This window comes from Temnothorax longispinosus, chromosome 12, assembly GCF_030848805.1.
Source record: "Temnothorax longispinosus isolate EJ_2023e chromosome 12, Tlon_JGU_v1, whole genome shotgun sequence".
Classification (NCBI taxonomy): domain Eukaryota; kingdom Metazoa; phylum Arthropoda; class Insecta; order Hymenoptera; family Formicidae; genus Temnothorax; species Temnothorax longispinosus.
Window position 1 is genome coordinate 6649880 of NC_092369.1, and position 18495 is coordinate 6668374.

General features: G+C 40.8%; 2 protein-coding genes across 3 annotated transcripts; both read left to right on the forward strand.

The window, feature by feature from the left end:
* The first annotated feature begins 330 nt into the window (after positions 1-330).
* On the forward strand, positions 331-2884 carry LOC139823406 (UPF0193 protein EVG1). The gene is made up of 5 exons (XM_071795919.1): positions 331-1048; positions 1175-1305; positions 1376-1472; positions 1562-1705; positions 1903-2884. The coding sequence occupies exons 1-5, from the start codon at positions 952-954 to the stop codon at positions 2127-2129; spliced, it is 696 nt and encodes a 231-aa protein (XP_071652020.1). The 5' UTR covers positions 331-951; the 3' UTR covers positions 2130-2884.
* Positions 2885-3016: 132 nt separating this feature from the next.
* LOC139823403 (sorting nexin-8) lies at positions 3017-18072 on the forward strand. Of its 2 annotated transcripts, none has more exons than XM_071795915.1 (9): positions 3017-3333; positions 4732-4859; positions 11116-11248; positions 13413-13603; positions 13769-13886; positions 14069-14528; positions 14799-14991; positions 15285-15473; positions 15770-18072. In XM_071795915.1, the coding sequence occupies exons 1-9, from the start codon at positions 3309-3311 to the stop codon at positions 15851-15853; spliced, it is 1521 nt and encodes a 506-aa protein (XP_071652016.1). In that variant the 5' UTR covers positions 3017-3308; the 3' UTR covers positions 15854-18072. The 2 variants fall into 2 exon arrangements, with proteins under 2 accessions (XP_071652016.1, XP_071652015.1); XM_071795914.1 differs by having other exon boundaries at positions 3019-3333; positions 14775-14991.
* The last annotated feature ends 423 nt before the right edge of the window (positions 18073-18495 follow it).

The window sequence follows — 18495 nt, forward strand, 5'->3', positions numbered from 1 at the left end:
GTGCGTCTGCTCCGGATTGACTATTGTTTATTTATACGCGTCGGTCTCAATTAATCGCATGATTTATCGAATACATTTTTTTTAAATCAAATCTGCTGCAGATTTAATTAAGTCTGATTAGCACGGAGCTTCGATGATAGGGAATGTTTTGTTTTTCATTTCTATTCTTTATGATGGATAATTAATTGAATGTGAGCGCGTCTAATTTAAGGATTAATCATTGTAAAAAGAGTCATTCGAAAAACATTATTTGAGTGTAATTTGAATGTAATTGATTATATTTTCTGAAATAGAGTTGGAAAAAAGATAGTGTAACTTGAATTACGATGAAATAAATGTTAATCAGGATTTTCATCTGATATTTAATATTCTAGACATTTTTAAATCCTAGAAATTTTTAAAGTAAAAAAGACACTAATATATCAAAGAAATTCAACATGCGAGAGAATTATATAGATTTCGATATATAAATTCCCTAAAATATCCAGATCCAGATATAAAATTTTTAAATCTGGAATCTCAAAATACAAAGATTTATCTTAAAAATCTAAATGTTTAAAAGTGTGGCAATTAACTGCGTTATTCCAATTCTTTTTGAATTTCAAGATTTGTACGAACTCGATTAAAATTTTAATTGCGGACGAGTGGATTTGTGAACCGCTGCAGAAATTACTACTTATTAGATCCACTCGTGAGTAATAGCTCACGCTTTCGAATTCTAATCTGGAAAGTTAGTTCGATCGCGTTGAGTCATCTTTCCAAGTAGTCATAGAAACGCGACGTGCGCCCCGAAATGGTAGATTACGCGGTCGAGGGTCGAGGGGGATGAATGCGTGATTGTCGCTTTGACGAGCCGCAACCACCGCAATTGCCGCAAGCTCGTGACAGTCCATCTCGTAATAGCGTGCGATTGCACACGTCGCTCTCGGGAATTCGCGAATTTTGAAACCGATGGAGCGAAAGTATCAGAGGGTGGGTTTGGGGGTGGGCGCGTTTCACAATCCCCCAAGAGCGAAATACAGCGAGGAAACGAAAAATCTTATTAAGCGTAAGTAAAACAATAATAACCAATATTCGACGCGTGTTAAATATATTGAGCTTTACGCAAAGAATCCTGTTTTTTTACACGATTTTTAACGCGTCTCTAATTAATCTAATAAATATTAAATATTAGTGTTAATGGAGGAATCCAAGCTAACAATGTTGCAAAGGAAAACGATCCAGGAAGCGGTAGACAAGGGTGAGTCTTTACCACCTTCCATCGACAGAAAGAAAGAAGCGAAAGATAAAGCCGAAGATTATCAAGTAAATATCGCAATAAAAAAAATCTCTAGAAAATGATTTCAAGATAATATTCTGTAGCGTTTTTCGCTAGGTTAAATTCCCTAGTGCTTGGAGGAGGCGTTCACAGGATACGATTATAAGCAGCGGTGCTTACGAGAGAGAACAATACAGGAGGACAGCGCCTTTACGTAATAATTAGAAATAATATTACTTTAGTCAAGATAGTAGCCGAAAATATAAAACGCGCATTGAACGATATGAATTTTACGCCAATTAGCCAACAAGGAGAAGCAAAAACGTCACTTGGCGTGTATGATGGCTTATGGGAAGGACATGCCGGAGACTCCTCACGGTCCCAAAATCCTTCACAGGGCTAAACGAGAGCCGGAAATACCTGAGAACGCGGATTTTCTAAATGACTGTAAGTTACCACAGTCTGTCGCGTACCTATGTGGTATTATACGAAATTTTAAGGAGTCTTTTCTTCTGCAAGTTATTTACGACAATCGTACAAACAGTATTAGAGCACCTCAAATTTAATAAAATAGATTTTTGTAATGCGCGTGGAAACTGATGGTGATGTCATAACGACAAATCACGTCGTTCTGCTTCTCGTAGTGGCTCAAGGGATCCGCGAGAGAATGGATTTCTTGCGCGATATGGAGAACCTCGGAATGGGGAAGAAGTATCGGCCCATAATGCAGCAGGAGATAGCGCAGAAAATACGGCTGATCGAGTCGCTGGACAGTCAAACGTCCAACGAGCTGCGAAGAGAGATTTGTGAACTCAAACATGAAAGACCGTCGCCGAAACTGTTTCCGCTGACTGAACCAGGGGAAAATTGATTGATGCAATCTACACGTAATGCGCAAATTACATGGCCTAGATCGGATTGTGTGTCAAATATAGTCGACCATATTTTTTATCATGTTTCAATCGTCTGATAAGCCACAAGTGAATTTTACAGATAAGAACGTAAAAGATAATGTCAAGTATTATGATTCAACTGTCTAAAATCGTAAATAGATAAATTATTTGTCAGATTAGATTTATAAATTTTATTCTGCAAAATTATTCTCATATTTGATGTGGATTTAAAAAAAAATAGATGTCAATTTCGTCAAAATATTTATCTTTCTCTTCTCTTTTCTTATTTTTATCATATTTTACATGTATTGTTATCATTGTATAGTCTTGTTTGACCCATATACATTAATTTTATTCATGGTACCAATAGTTTCCATGCTCTTTATCTTCTTTCGGAATAAAATTCGATCAATTATTAATTTTATTCATGTGCTATTGATAATTAATTTTTAGACTCGTAGAGAATCCTCCCCAATTCTGGAATGGAAATAATCTTTTATATCTCGACAGATTTATTAATTTTATTCATACCAATAGTTATTATACTTTTAAAGAACTTTTCGACTTAAAAAAATAAAAATAAACGCATCTGTTTTGAATTACTGTCATCATCGTCGTAAAAAATTGCCGCTTCCTGATTAAAAGAACAGAAGAAAAATAAGGAAGATATGCAAATTGAACGTATGCTGATGTTTCTTTCGCGACTCCGATGCATAAACATCGCAGCGTGCTCCAGCGAGAGTCCAGCTCGGTAATCACCACTTCACGCGGACTCCGCGGCGAGACGCCGCGATCGCGCGAGCACGAGCACGAGGATCGGCGTTCCGCGGCGCGGCGTCCCGTCCCGTCGTCAGTCTTCCGCCGCGCGGCGACAGCGTGTGTTGTCTGGGTATTTTACGCGCGCCGTCACCGTTGTCGTTGACGTGTCGCAACGTCGTACGTTCGCGAGTGTCGCGAGTGCGCGAGAGATCGTTCGCGCTCGTGCGACCGGAACGGGAACTCCAATTTCAACGCTCGCGCCGTGGTGCCGTCAACCGTCGATCGACTCACCGACGACGGCTGACTATCTTTTTTTCTCTTTCTCTTCTTCTCTCTTTCTCTCTGTGTCGCCGATCCGCCGCACGAATGATCCACGGATGATCCACGGATGATCCAACATGGCGTCGACCGATCTGTCGTTCGGTAAATGATGAGCCTCTTCGAGAACCCCGTAACAGTCTCCGTGACAAGGTCTCCCGCGAGGTCAACCGGTTCTCTCGTCGGCCGATCCGTCGTCGGCCGTCGCGTCGTCGCGTTGCCTCGCGAAAACGCGGTCGCTCCCTTCTCTCTCTCTCTCTCTCTCTCTCTCTCTCTGTCCTTCCCCCCCGGATGTCCCGATCTCCTTATCAATGCGAGCGCAATGAGAATACGGGACGTCGAGCGGACGTCTCTCGTTTGCCTTCCGCTCGACCGCGAACGAGCCCCGCGACCGGGAGATGCAGCTTCCTATCTTTTTCCTTCGCCCGCTTGTTTTTTTTTCGCTCGTAGGCTCGCGTGTCCGGGATGCGACAATCAGCTGATCTTTCGTACGCCTTGACGTCCGCGATGTAAATCGCGTATGCGTGACCGGCGGCCACGACGACGATAACGGTAACGACCGTCGCGATGGTTTGGTACCGTCTGATTTCCGTACCGTTAATAAACTTCACGCGGGGCAAGATTCGCCGAGTTTTTGGATTTCGCGTGTACGCGTTTCCCCCGCGCGAACGCGAATCGATTAAATCGGAATATTATCGAAACGCGCTGGCATTAAAAGGAAACTGAGGTACGATTTTAGCGTGCCTGTGTTAACGCGGAGCTAATGACGCATAAGATGTTTCATAATCGCTCTGGGGATGACTTCACCTTGGGTTTTTATTGGATGCTCTTCGATCGTTTTTGCATGACATAAAACTTCGTTGAAAAACATAGCAAATTTATTGAATAGCATTTCACTTACTTGACGTTGGATTTATCAAAATCGTTGCCCTCAAAATTCCAACAATTCTATGTATTATAATTATATGTCGAATTATATGTCGAATTATACGAAGATCGATTCGACGATGAATCGGCCTGCAAAGTTTCGCGCGAGTCTTGCAAAAGGTTTCGCGCGGTTGCGCAGGTTTTAACGTAATCCGAGCGCGAATTTGGCGCGATAGAGAACGACGTTGGGACACCCTGAGGAAAATCCAGCGCGGTAGATTTCCGTAAGGAGCGATTTCTCGTAAGAAACACGGAGAAAGTCACTCGGGTTCCCTTTAACAAAAGCACGCTCGTTCGCGGGACGGCCGACCCGATACGAACGCATGCACGTACTCCGGCATTTCGTCACGCGCGACCGACGAGAGCGGTCGCGGATAGAGCGCGAGCGTATACGCCGCGCGCTAGGAACGCCGCTCTCGAAGGCCTCGTTATAGCCGTCGAGCGAGCCGAGCCGAGCGAGCGACGCCGACGGTAGGATTCCGTCCGGGGAGACCTGTCTCTTTTTCTCTTTATCTCTCTCTTTCGTTTCTCTCTGTTTTTTTTTCTCTCACGTTTCTCTCCCCGCACGAATCCCAGGCTCTATACCGGCGTTCTACAGAGAAGTCTACGAGAAGGTCTGCTTGCCCACCAGCGGAAACGTGAAGCTCGAGGTGTTTAGGTCCCTGCTCGTCAAGTCGCAGCTAAGCGGTTCCATCGTCAATCAGGTACGGCCCTTCCGCGTCTCGTTTCCGAATAATTTATCTATTTATCCTACTTCATTTTGTTAAGGGTTATTTTTAATAGGTCGGATAAAGAAAATTCTTTTGCGATTGTTGTCAGTTGAAATATTGGAATATAACACTAATATGGTCTGGATAATGATCCAAAGAATGATCGTCGATTGCATTTAGTGTAATTTATAAATCATGAATATATAATTCTCTTAGACACCAAATAAACGCCACTTCTCACAAACTTCTTAATCTTACACACGAAGCACGCGATTAGTTTGTAATTTCATCAATTACTCCGCTTTTTATTTTATGGAGTTAATCAATTTGGCTTCCGAGAAGCTCATACAAGGCTTGGTTCTTTACCAATCACGAGATGAAGATGTCATTTATTTCCTTATTTCGCGAATCCATCGAGAAATAAGTGGCTAAGAGAGAGAGCTGAATAAGAGAGGAAGAAGGCGTTCCGTTGGACTGTTACAAAGAAATGCCTTTACACTGTGGAGTAAATCCGATAGCGAGTTTAAAACGCGACGGGCGTACTCTCACGGGTTTCAGTTTCTAACGTGTCGCACGACCTTTCCCAAGAGGAATTTACTTGTGTTATGTTTGTATCTCTATTGCGAAAACATTTGTACATACCGATACTTATATTTTGCATATACCGAGAGATGATACGCTGTGAAGCCTTCATATCTGTAATTTGATGCCCTATGTTGATTTTGATTGTCATGTCAAATAAACGAAAAGTCTTAATTAAATTCAAGAGGATATTACTTAAATCTCTTAACACGTTTTCAACTGCAGGCCTAATATAATTAATAGGCTTTCTGCTGCTACTATCGATTGGAGCTATCACTATTGGAGTCTATTAATTGGCAATAAATATTTTCGTTAATTTTTATCATTCTACTATTTATCAGAATATACATATGTATATTTCTTCATTTCCTGATTTTGTTCGAAAAACATTCGCAATAATACGTCGGTCAGCGATACGAGTTTATTGTATGCGAACAATAAATAAAATATCAGCTGTCGAAAATCAACCTTTGATTAATAATTGCCATATTAAGTAAACAAACGGTCTTAATTTGAGATGGATATTATTTTAATTCCTTAACACACCACAGAACTATCAAAATAATCGACGATTTATCGCAAACGCGATCAGGCTCGCTCTCGCATGACGAAGATTTTCTCCGGCGACTTTTCATCGTTCTTATCGCGCACGACGAACAAGAAAATTTAATCCGACCATCTTTACACGACTTTCTATTCGGAGATAATCAGCCAATTTGGCTAAATATATGCCAGAGTTCGCGAGCATAATAATGCAAACCGAGCACTTATCAGGCAGGGATAAGGTAATCGCAAAATGGAAAACGTCATTTATATCACAATTATGTACGTATCAGGAAACGCGATGCTTATACATCAGCTTTGAATGTGACGTCGGGAGCGATGAAGAAATTCGCGCGAACGAATCGTCGCTTATTCGAGCGACGCCGGCTCGGAAAGGATAATTTGAGTCGATCTGCATAATCCGGCTCTCTGTAATCCCGTTAAAGCGCCTAACCGTTTTCCCTCTCACCTTTTTTCTTTTCGTGATTTACGTCGCGAAGAAATTCGACGTGTCCAAGAACGCGTGGACCTCATTGCGACTGACAGGATAATTTGCTGGATCAACGACGAAGCGCTTCTCGTGTTACCGATGCCGTTTTATGCGTTTCGGTCGCGGCGCGTTCATTCTTTCGAGGAAAATCTCCATGACCGTGCGTGTCATTTAATGGAGATAACGCCGATGATGCCAATTGCTATTTCTAAGCATTACTGGTGTTGATGGTATTTCACTCTTATCTAATATATGCGCGCATATTATTAAATCTGAAATCGCGTCTCTCAAGGCAGCAGAAAATTCCAATAAACTGATTGATTTCTTCTAAGTATTTTTTTCATATTTGTCACTCATTCGTATCGTTTCACGCAATGTTACCGCTACTTGCGGTTTCGTTCCAATGCGTCATCCAGTTTCACTGAACTAATATATTTTCATATTCAAAGCATCTGAAGCGTACGAACGATTGTATTTAATATTTGCGCGGCGATTGAAAGAAATATATCCTTCAGGCAGTTATTTTTCTAATTCTTACGTTACGTAATTTCGCCCTGATGACGCGAACCGGTTGTACCGGTGCGTCCACATCGTTATCTCACGTCGCAATTCGGGAGGTTTATCCTGTTCCGTGTCTGTTCATTTTTTGCGAAAGTCGTTGTTGACGGGGTGCCAATTATGCGGCGAGTGTATCCCTAAAAACCGATTAAAATATTCCAGGCGCCGCGCCGTGTCGGCGGAGCCTTATCATCTTTAACAACACACCCGTCGATGATAGCGCGCATGGACGCCCCTTCATAATGATGCAAGATTATGTGACAGGGTCAATTGTACCGTCGTGTGCACTCTGCCGCTCGCAACAACGTCACAGACGCGTTCCAGCATGTTCGCGAATGGCCTACTCACCTTTTATTCATCCGTCTGCATAGTGTACTCAGAATTCCGGCGTGCAGATTTCACGGAAAGTTCCTGAGTCTTGGAAAGTTACCGTGTTAACGACATTAGTTCTCGGAAGAACACCGGCTTCGCGCGAAACGAAAATACGGACGTCTAGTTTCTATCGTATAAAGCGTTAGCGATAAATTTCTGATGAACTTGAAAAATGAATAATTCATTCAATTTAAGAATGAGTTTAGGTCGTTCTTACGCAAATGTGTAACGGAGCAATATTTTTTAATTCACCAGCATTGCATAATTTTCTGAATTTAAGTCGCATTTTAAACTTTCATTAACATAACTTGCTTGAAACTGCGTAAAAAAGATTTAATTATATTTTTATCATCCACTTATATCATTCCGGAGTTTATATATTTACTCATCTGAATGTAAAATTGCTGCGCTAAATTTCATCGAATTAAAATTTCACCATATATATAAATATTTTGCTGAAATGTTAATTCACTAATATTTTTAGATGTATATGGGCAGCCTCGAGAAATTTTATAACGCGATTTGAGAACTTGTTTTGTAAAGGTTCGCGCGAAAAAGTCAGTATGGCTATGCGACACCCAGAAATGTCACGTCGCATCACGACGTCACTCGCCGTGTCCGTCTCTCATTCATTGTGCTAACAACACAATCAAAATAGCATTACGCAGGGCCGCGCCGAGGTGTTCCGTTATCGCACAAGTAGAATAATAATCCTTCCAGCTACAGGTTGTCTCAAAAGTTATAACGCAAATTTTTAAGGCGATGATCCGTTATTAAAATTAAAATCATAAATATCAATGCTGTCGGCCTAACAAACTCGGGAGATTAAGGCTTTAGAAGAGAGACAAATGTATACCAATCTCTTTTTACGATAATAATTTGAAACCATCGTAAAATTTGTGGAACTTTTTATATAATTTATGTTTATAGAACAGATGTAATATTTTATCTTTTTATTATTCTGCGATTTTCAACGTAATGCAATTTTTTATTATTGTATATATTATTTTATTACTTAAATATTGTTGGCTACTGTAAGATCTTAAAATAAATTTCTTAGAATAGAATTATATTATGCGTTTATATCGAAAAAGACAGACTGAATTATTCCGTATAATATTGCTAAAAAATGTCAAAATAACGCAGAATGTATGAAGAATTTCTATGATACCTTTCCCATTTTACATGGAAAGTTCCAGGCTTTTGCGAAGATGATTTACTCCGAAGTTGTATAATTTTACGCTGCCTTTCAATTAAGTGCGGATGAATTAACGTACTACACCTGATACTTCCGCACGTATACCTATACTTTAATATTTAATATCCAATTCCCAACGTTGATGCACGCTGAAAACAAGTGCGGCGCGCAACAGCAGCCGGTACGTTTTTCAACGCGGATCGTCTTCCTGCTAGGTGAAATCGTTTGATTGCCGTCTTCCGCATTGGCACGCAATGTATGGCGCTCTTATATTGAAAACCGCTCGCCGTTAAAACCGCCGAAACAAACGTCTTCCGTTTCTCCACAATACACGTTATTTCGGTTAACGTGTCTCTCGTATTTTCCACGACTGACAATCTCACAATTTGCGATTGATCCCTAATCAATAAACAATTTTTCATTTATCGGTCGAACATACGGATAATTGTCTCCCTCGCGTCGAGCAGTTTTGCGAGCATAAATGTCTAAACGAGACGCGTGTCGGACATGTGTGATGGTTTCGATTGTGTTGCCGTCGTATTACAAGTCGCGACGGGATGTTTGAGCATCGTCTTTACAGATTACATGCCTCGAGTACGCAAATGGGAGATGATGATGAGTTGCGCCGGTCGATTCAGTGGCTGCGCATAATTATCTCGCGTAGAGATGTTGCGTGACGGCGAGCACACACGATCTCTCGTTACACAGAGCCTCGTTCACGTGCGTTCCTTTCATAGATGTCACATTCGCCGTTGTACTCGCGCGGTTGCATCGAACTGTTATTGACACGAATGTCAGCGCACTCCCACGTCCTCGAGAGCACCCTCGTCTCCCTTCTAAAAATATCCTCTGCGGAACGCGCGAAGTGTTTTTTTTTTAAATCAATATATCACATTGTAGAGGCATTAATCGACGCTGATTAGATATGATTCGCGAACGCCTGTTCGGACACTTGTAACGGGTTACGCGTTATCTGGTGATTTATTACGCAAAAAAATTCGTTTGACGATATACGAGCGTTGTTATTCTTTCTTTCTCCTGGATCTTATCATATCGCTATTACGATAACAATGAAATCGTTTCTTGCGCTTAGCATTCCAAAGCGTCTCGCACACGAGATAAGACCCTGCGATATCGCTCCTCTCTCTCACCTGTCTCCACCTCTTTCCGCCATATAAACCTGTTTACGTGGCGTATTAAAACGAATTTGCGTACATTCCGCACACCTGTACGCACGACGTTGTATCAAATACGTGATCTTCTTTCCTCGTTCTCTCGCTCTCTCTCCTTCGCATCTCTCCACGAATAGCATACTCTTGTCCTTTCTCTTCGCCGAGGCTCCTCCCGGTGAATGCCTTCGCTCGTGCCTCTTCTCACCGATGTCCCTGTCTCCCGATCTTCTTCCTCGTTATTTACGAGTTCTGTCATATTCTTCCGGTGAGCGCAACACGCACTCGTGCGTGCATGACTCTTGCGCCCGTGCGACGCGAGACGATTCGTGTCTTCGCCAATTCCCGTTGTTTACTCGCGATTCGCACACGTATCCAGAATAGGGAATCTATTATTGTCTCAGGCTTTCCTCCCGGCTTGAACTTGATTGGCGATTAAGGTTTAACGACACTCGAGAGAGCAGCGAGAAAGCGAGGGTGCCCGCAGTGGCGTAGACAACGGTTTGCTCTTTTCGAAAACGATTATATGTACTTTCTATCTCGTATCTTTTTTTTCTCTCGCAAAGCGCCAATTGTTTCACGGTAAATATATTTCCCGTTGAAAGTATGAGCGATATAAAGTCACGTATATTAAATTTTATTGTTATTTATTATTTATGTAAGATCTACAATAATTTTTATTATTTTATTATAATTTATTATAAAAGACGTTATTACTAAGCTCTAGAGATATAAAAACGAACTTGTGAGCATTGCCGCGTCTCTTTAAATTATAAGAGAAGGGAGAGGGGCACGGGGGTTTTCTCTCTTTACATTTACGCCTCTGGATGCACTTTTGTATTCAGCGTGAGTTCACGTGCACTCGTGTCCTCCGTTCGTTGCGGTTTCTTTGAGTACAGACGAGCGAGGGACCGAGGGGGGAAGCCAGGGTTTTATGCTGGTGATAAAGGGAGAAGGGGCAACACGGGGGACACCGTGGAGGAGAGACGCGTGAGCGAGGATGGAAAAGTAGAAGCGAAATGGCGCGGTAAGGTAGAAAAATCCCCGGAATGCAGTTACTTTCATTTACGGCCTAATCCTTAGGCTTCCCTCACAGAGTTCGCCGTTGTGCCGTTACTCGGACACGAAGTCCATTGTGTACATACGATCGCTGACGCTTTCTCGGGGGCCGTGTATCTTCCTTTTTTATCGCTATACTTTTTATCACTTGTCTGTAAATTTTGAGAGGACACTCGCTCGTATTTCTTCTAAATGTTTTGTTTATTTATCTCCAACAATAAGAGTCAGGTATGTGCTCGAAGCGATCTTTTAAAAAATTCTTCCTCTATTCTTCCTTAGATATGGAAGCTGGTGGACAGCAAGACGGGTTATCTTACGAGAAGCGGACTGTACAAGGGTCTCGCTCTCATCGCCTTCGCTCAACAAGGAAAGCAACCGAGCGACAAGCTACTGGAAAATTCCGAATCCCAAGGTTAGTCAAATTTAAATTACTACCCTCTTCGATTTGTTAACAGTTAAAATATTAGGCATGTAAGTCCCTAAATGAAGAATGTCAAAATGTTTAGTTAGGTGAGTACACTATTTTGTCAATGATCTGCCAAAAAGGTTTTATGAACGAGAATAGCCTTAAATAATATTTTATGAAACGAAAGCGTTTTTATCAAAAAGTATTTTTTTTTTTTAACAAAGTAAAGGCTTTACTTGATTATTTTCGCTACAGTTTTGTGTAATAACATATTTTAAATAAGAAATTATCAAATCGCGCAAAGGCATCAAACTCGACGTCAAGCGCGGATAATTAAACATTCGCGTTGAACTCGCCTCGGTATTTTTTTTACAGCGGCTCTCTTACGGTATCTATTTTATCTCTTTTAGCTTAAGTAATTTGCTTCACAAACAAGAGAAGCTATATACACACACAAAAAGACTTCCGTGCCGTTAACACAGTCCGTATATAGATTCCGATGAAAGTAGGTCTTGAATAAGTCTATTATCGAACAGGTGTTTGGATAATGCGCGTATGTGCTTCGGCAAGATATCAAGAAACTTGTAGGCGTTATCGGAGTCGTTGACCAGCAAAATCATTGCCGTTTTGCTTATCGCTAGAAAGTTACATGTTGTCGCGACTCAAAGAAAATTGCGCTGCAACTTTGAAATATATTATTGTATTTACCATTTAGCTACGTAACTAACGTAACGTGTATATTGTTTTTTTTATCTCTCAATTTACTTATCAATAATTGCTTATTTGTTAAAGAAATTATTTTTATCACTGTCCATACACTTGTTATGTGTAAATTAATATTACATTTTTTTCGCATGTTCCCCTGTATCAATGTAATATTAGATTAATTCTCACTAACATTCGTCCCCCAACATTTATTTAAAAAAGGAATGTTTTATAAGAATTAACGTTATCATAGATTAGATTTTTGCTGGAATCCGCGTATTCAGATCTTTCGAGGAATGAATTCTTACATTTTTCACGCTCGACAAAAGATTATAATTTTATAATAACATAATAGCATGTAAAGGCTTAGTGCGAAAATAACGTTGTGACCTTAATAACTTCTTGTTTTGAAGCCGCACGACGTGATCATTCTCATTATACAACGTTGAATTATAAATGCACGGAACGAAGACGGCTTTATGAAAGTCGAGTCGTGAATGGTAAAACTGTGGGAACATGAGCGCGTAGTCAAGGTATCGCGAGGTCAGGAGACTCGTTCGTTATCGAGGTTGCGTCGACGATGATTATTTGCCATAATAACGCCGCGAGATCTCGCTCGTCTCAGAATAATATCGGCGAAATAGAACACATCGGAAAGAATACGAAGAGAAAACGCGCTCTTCTTCTTTCTTTTTTGGACGATTGACGAATTCATTGCCGCAACTTCGTTTTTATTTGTCAGCCGAAATAGTAACGGAACCGCAAAAATAGACGGATCTGACTCGACGGTATCGAGGGCGAAAGAATTGTTGAATTACCGGATCTGGCGTTTTATTCTATTCGTGCACGACAATGACAGGAACAACGAAAGAAACTAGGACACTTGCAGTATTTAAAAAAGAGCATTTAAAACGAAATGAACAAATATATTGATAAAACGAAATACATGCTTCTGAAAGCGTATGCTTTTCGATTTGTTTTATATATTGAACTTTTGCTTAATTAAATCTTTAACGAATTTCATTTTCACAAAAAGCGCAATTAACGAGAGGAACAAAGATATTAACAAGACAAAAAATAAATACTCCTGAGAAACTATGACTTTCGATTTGTTTCATATATATCAAACTTTTGCTTAATTAAGTTACTTTTAATATATTTTTCTTAAATTATAAGCATATAATTTAAGTGAATTATATTTCAATTATATATTTATCGTGAATTATGAAAATTCGGAAAGATTTGAAAAATACGCGGAGAGAATAATTTGAAAAAGGGGCCATGTCCTCGAAGCCCAGAAACGTTTCGTACTGTCGTATTGGAGAGGAGCTTAATTTGAATTTAATGTATGTCAATCAAATTCTATTGCTACTAAGTAATTGTACTGTCGTCTCCGCTAAATACGGTCAGCGGCTGTCAGAAAACACTGTGTGTCCTTCACTCGAGAGGATCCTCTTATTCGCAGAGTTACCCGTTCCCGCTCTGGGAGATCTGTCGGAAGTGACGCTTCTGGCGCAGAGGCTGCACCGGGGCAATCCCGCAAAGCTGAGTCACACTTACTCGGACATCTGTAATCTGGACACTATCGAGGTCAACCTCGTTCCCGAGAAGAAGGGCATTTTCCTGAAGCACGTGGAGTATCAAGTCACCAGCAAGGTATTACCGGAGCTCGCGTTTCCGTTCGTAGAAGCATGAAACGACGTAGCGCTATTATTTAGATTGCTTTAATAAAAGCTTATCTAGATTCCATCGTAGCGAATAAGAGAATTACACCGTAACGAAGAACGAGAGCTCATATGGATAAATTTCATATTTTTTCAGAGGTTCAATTCCGTGGTCTACAGGCGTTACAATGATTTCGTATCGTTATACGACCTCCTCCTAGCTCGGTTTCCCTACAGATTGATCCCCAAGTTACCACCGAAGAAAATCGTAGGAGGTAAACACACATGCATATGCATACATAATTGTTAATCGAGAAGAGTTACATAATTTCGTAGTTAATTAGAAATTTATAAACAATCGTATGTATTATCAATTGTAACATTATCGCAATGCTATAACGTTACAATTGACAATGAACGAGAAATTCATTTTTTTTTTCATTTCGTCCCGTTGCAGCGGACTCACAATTTCTCGAAGAGAGGCGGCGCTCTCTCCTGCGGTTCCTCACGCTGATCGCTCGCCACCCGGTGGTAAGCGACGATCCAATCGTACAATTTTTCTTCACGTACACCGGCGACGAGACGCAGCACAAGATCCGCGAGGTATTCAGACGCGTGCCCGATGAGTTTGCCACGTCCGAGCTGTCGTCGAGGGCGAAAGAGCTGATGCCGCCCGAGACGCTGACCGAGTTCGCGAACAGCCGCGATCAGATACGCGTGATACTCCTCGGGATCTCCCGGCTGAAGCACATCGCCGACAGCCTGGCGATCAGGTCGCATAATTACGCGGTGGATATGGCTGAGCTCGGCAATCAGCTGAGCACTTTGGCCGCGGAACAGCACGGCACCGGCACCTGGCTCACCGGCTGTTCCAGCCTTTGGCAAGACATGAAGAAGGGCTTTCACGTAATCTCGAAGTAAGGGTCCAATATCGATAAGGAAAGTGCGATTGAGATTTCGCATTGTTGCCGTATTACGTAATCGTTGTTTTTTTTTCTTCGCTCTAAGAATTAGGTATCGATAACGAAGGTGCTTGAGATCTCACGTTGTCGCCGTGACAGGATACAATCGTTCCCTACATTCTCGGCTTTTATACTTTAGGGGAATTTAATTTTTAAGCTTTCGCGATTGCTTTTAAATATATGATAAACGGAAAATTTTAGAGAGTTCAACCTGCTGTCGACCAGAGCCCTTCAACAAGCGGTCAGAGAGGAGACCATGGTCTGCGAGAGGCTGAATCTCCTGCTCGACATTTTAGTCGCGCACAGGATGCTGTGCGAGAGACACGAGCGAGGCGTCAGCACCGATCATCAACGCGCCCTGTCTACGATGCTGTCTCTCAAGAAGCGGCAAATGCAAGGCGTTATTCGCGGCACCGACGTACGTGCCTACTTAAGATTTATTAGCCAGTAAACCATGACTCTCCCGCGCTCATCGCGCAGGCTATAATCGACGCGGTAATGTAACCGGCAATCGCGTTGTCGCAATTGTATAATTACTCGTTGAGTTTGAGGCAGTATAATCTGAGAAATCGCGGAGACTCGCCGTTATAAAGAGTAAGCGTAACTTCCTGCGGCCTTACGCAATCCGTCATAGTTTGCGAACACGCGGCGCACGCACGCTCATTTCGAGAAGAGTGCACGCGATTTTATCGTATACATATATATGTCCAGGCCGACACCGTCGAGTACCTCGAGAATAAGATGGTCTCCCAGGAATCCGTGATCGCCAACGTCGAACTGAGGAACTGTTTCTCGCTGCTCTGCCTGCACATGGAGACCCAGCTCGTTCACGCGCATCTAGAGATACTCGCCACCGTGCTGCAGAGTCTCGTGAGCGTGCAGATTCGCGGGCATTCCGAGGTAAATATTCACCAGTCGTCGACAACTCAAATATTATATTATTTGCTGATTAACAAGTGTGTTCATTTTGCAAACGAACCGAAGAGGTCTCGGTGAGTTGTCACACAATATTTTTTAATATTTATATCCGAGCGCTTTCTTCTTTATTTTCTTTTTATACAGCTCCACTGTGTTTATTGCGCTGTATTGTTTCCAGCTACATACGTGTTAAGCAAATATCTTTAGTATCAGAGCACACACACACAAACATTATCGGATTTGCGATGGAAATTGCTGATGCAAACGTTTGTTTACAGTTGGCTGAAGTGTGGAAGCTAATCGAACCGACGATTACAAAGTGTTTGCCCGAGAAGTTAGCAAGCGGGTCCAATGGAGGATAGCACCGGAGTAGCGAAGTTTCGTATATGCCCCGACAGATCATAGCGTTGCCAAATAATTGATAACCGAAACTTGTACACAATTCCCGGTAAACATGACAATACGGTTGTCGAAGACAGGAAGAAGAAAGACGTGCAAAATCTCGAGTCATTCCACATTAACTACATAGATTCTATATTTATCTACATATAGATTCTATATCTGTCTGATTATATAGATTCACTTGCAACATTTGTATATTCTTTGATTATCAAATGATTAAAATATCACGTATGATATTTAACCGGAGATATTCATCTTTTATTATATGATGATAAGAATCTCGAATATGTATAGCGCGTTCAAGTTTTAAACATTCCCTGTTGTGTACTTAATATATTTTATGGACCAGCGAACGATATTTCTAATTCCCTAATAATTGTTAAATCGCTATGTACATAAGAATTTATAGGTTGTATATACGCGTGTCGTATCGATGCGTGAAGAGTGCCTAAGCGATTGTAAATATATACATATATAACTCGAATATTTTTCAAGAGAATTTATAATTCATTTCGTGTGTACACGTGAACAATCTGAGAAGTTTTTATGTGTGCCACGTTGATCGTGGATACTCTCCATGCATTACGTATATTAGACTGTCTCAGGATTATCGTTATTTCAGTGATTCGAGTGAATTTTATTTTAAGGTAAATGTACCAATGGCCTGGACACGTACCTATGTCTGGACATTTTTATCATTTTAGCCCTTAAATAACTTATAACACGAATTAAAATCAAAGAATCAAAGATAAACATATTTTTCTTGTATTATATTTTTATCTTTGATTTTAATTCGAGATATACTTATTTAAAAATTAAAATGATAAATAGGTCCAGACATAGGTCTTAAGTGTCCCGGCATTGGTACATTTACCTTAATTTACGTTTATGATCTAATTACCGAGACATTTGACATAAAAATTCTGAAGTCCAATGTCCAATCAAGTTTTCTAAAAAAGGAGAACTTAAAGTTATCAAGTATTCATAAATCGACGATAGTTCCGAGACGTCTTGCATGATACTCATGTTTATAACATAACGGTGATGAAATATATTGTTATTATAAAAACACGTTTTTATTTTTCTTCTATAAATAAAAATCTATAGATCAAATTTTAGCGCAGTGATTATCTCGACGAATATTTCATATGTAAATATTTATTGGCGGCAAAAGATCGGAAGTAATGCGCTTGTTATCGACGAAGTCATGTTATCATATAGCGGTGCTTTATAATAAATTCATACTCAAAATGCTGAAGGCAAACACAGTATATTTTTCCATAGTTTATTTATACGAAATACGAATACGCGATTGCCACACCGTTAACATGGGTTGAATTCAAAACAGCGGATTTGCGAGGTGCGTTTCGTTTTCGGAGGTAACGTAGCCCGCCACAGTAGCTTGAAGCGCAACGTCACAGATGTCGGCACGAGGATCTCATCTCAAGATTTTGGTGAACATTATTTAAAGATTTCAATGAATGCGCATTTTATGTTAATTGATGCGCTTGATCTCATATAAAATCTTACAATTAAAGAAAAAAATCAGCATAAAATTTCATGCAATTTTACTCGACGTAGCTTTTGTTCTTCGCGCTCGTTTTATATTACGGGAGGGCACGTGTTACGTTAAGGCACCGCGAAACGTTAATTATTGCTAGATCGTCAGAGTGGCAATTTGTAAGGACTGACGACACACGGAACTAGCGGCGCCGTTCCTCGTAAACGGGCCCGACCGAATGAGTCGTATCCGCATGCACATCAATTCGAAATAAGGTCCTTAAAAGCTTCATCGAGCATCCTCGCTCGTTGTCTAGCGCGACGGACAGCGGCCGTGTAATGCTCTTTGAACGTCCAGCATTTTAGATTAAAGGCGGTTAACCGACCCTTTCTCTTCCACGTATACCGGACCGTCGAGAGAATAACGTGTTCGAGTTTCACCCGGGTGGAAGTAACGTTCGTCCCCGACATTTCTTCGCGAAACGACTTGTGTGTCAGAGGCTTCGCGTAACACAAGTTGATTCACATCGAACGGATGTCCAAGTACCTCGAATTGTCTCCCACAAAAAAAAAACAATAAAAGATGCGTCGAATTAAAATATTTCCTTACAAGCAGCCTTGTAAATTCTTTTTTCCCTTTATAATAGATATATGTTTAAAATTCCAAAATTATGTAACATAAATAAAATTAATATTATTACATAATAACGATTTATGTAATTCTTTGATAGTATAACTCTATTTATCCACAAAATTTTTCCCGAGCGTAATTACCAAATCTTTTTTCCCTTCAAAATAAAAGCATCTGTTTAAAATTTCAAAATGACACGACGAATAATATTAATAAATAATTAATATTATTATATAGCGACGATCCGTGTAATATTTCAATAATAACTCTATTAGTCCGCAAAAATCACTCGTTTTGACAGAACGTAATTAGCGTTGCGATTCGACATTGATTGGCAGCCGCAACGCGATCCTCGACCGGTTCTCCGTCGCGCTCAGAAAAACCCTCCGACCGTCGCGGGAGAGCTCTTCCCGTCGCACTTGAATCAACATCATCAGATAACGTTCCGTCCTCGGCAAGCAATTGAGAATT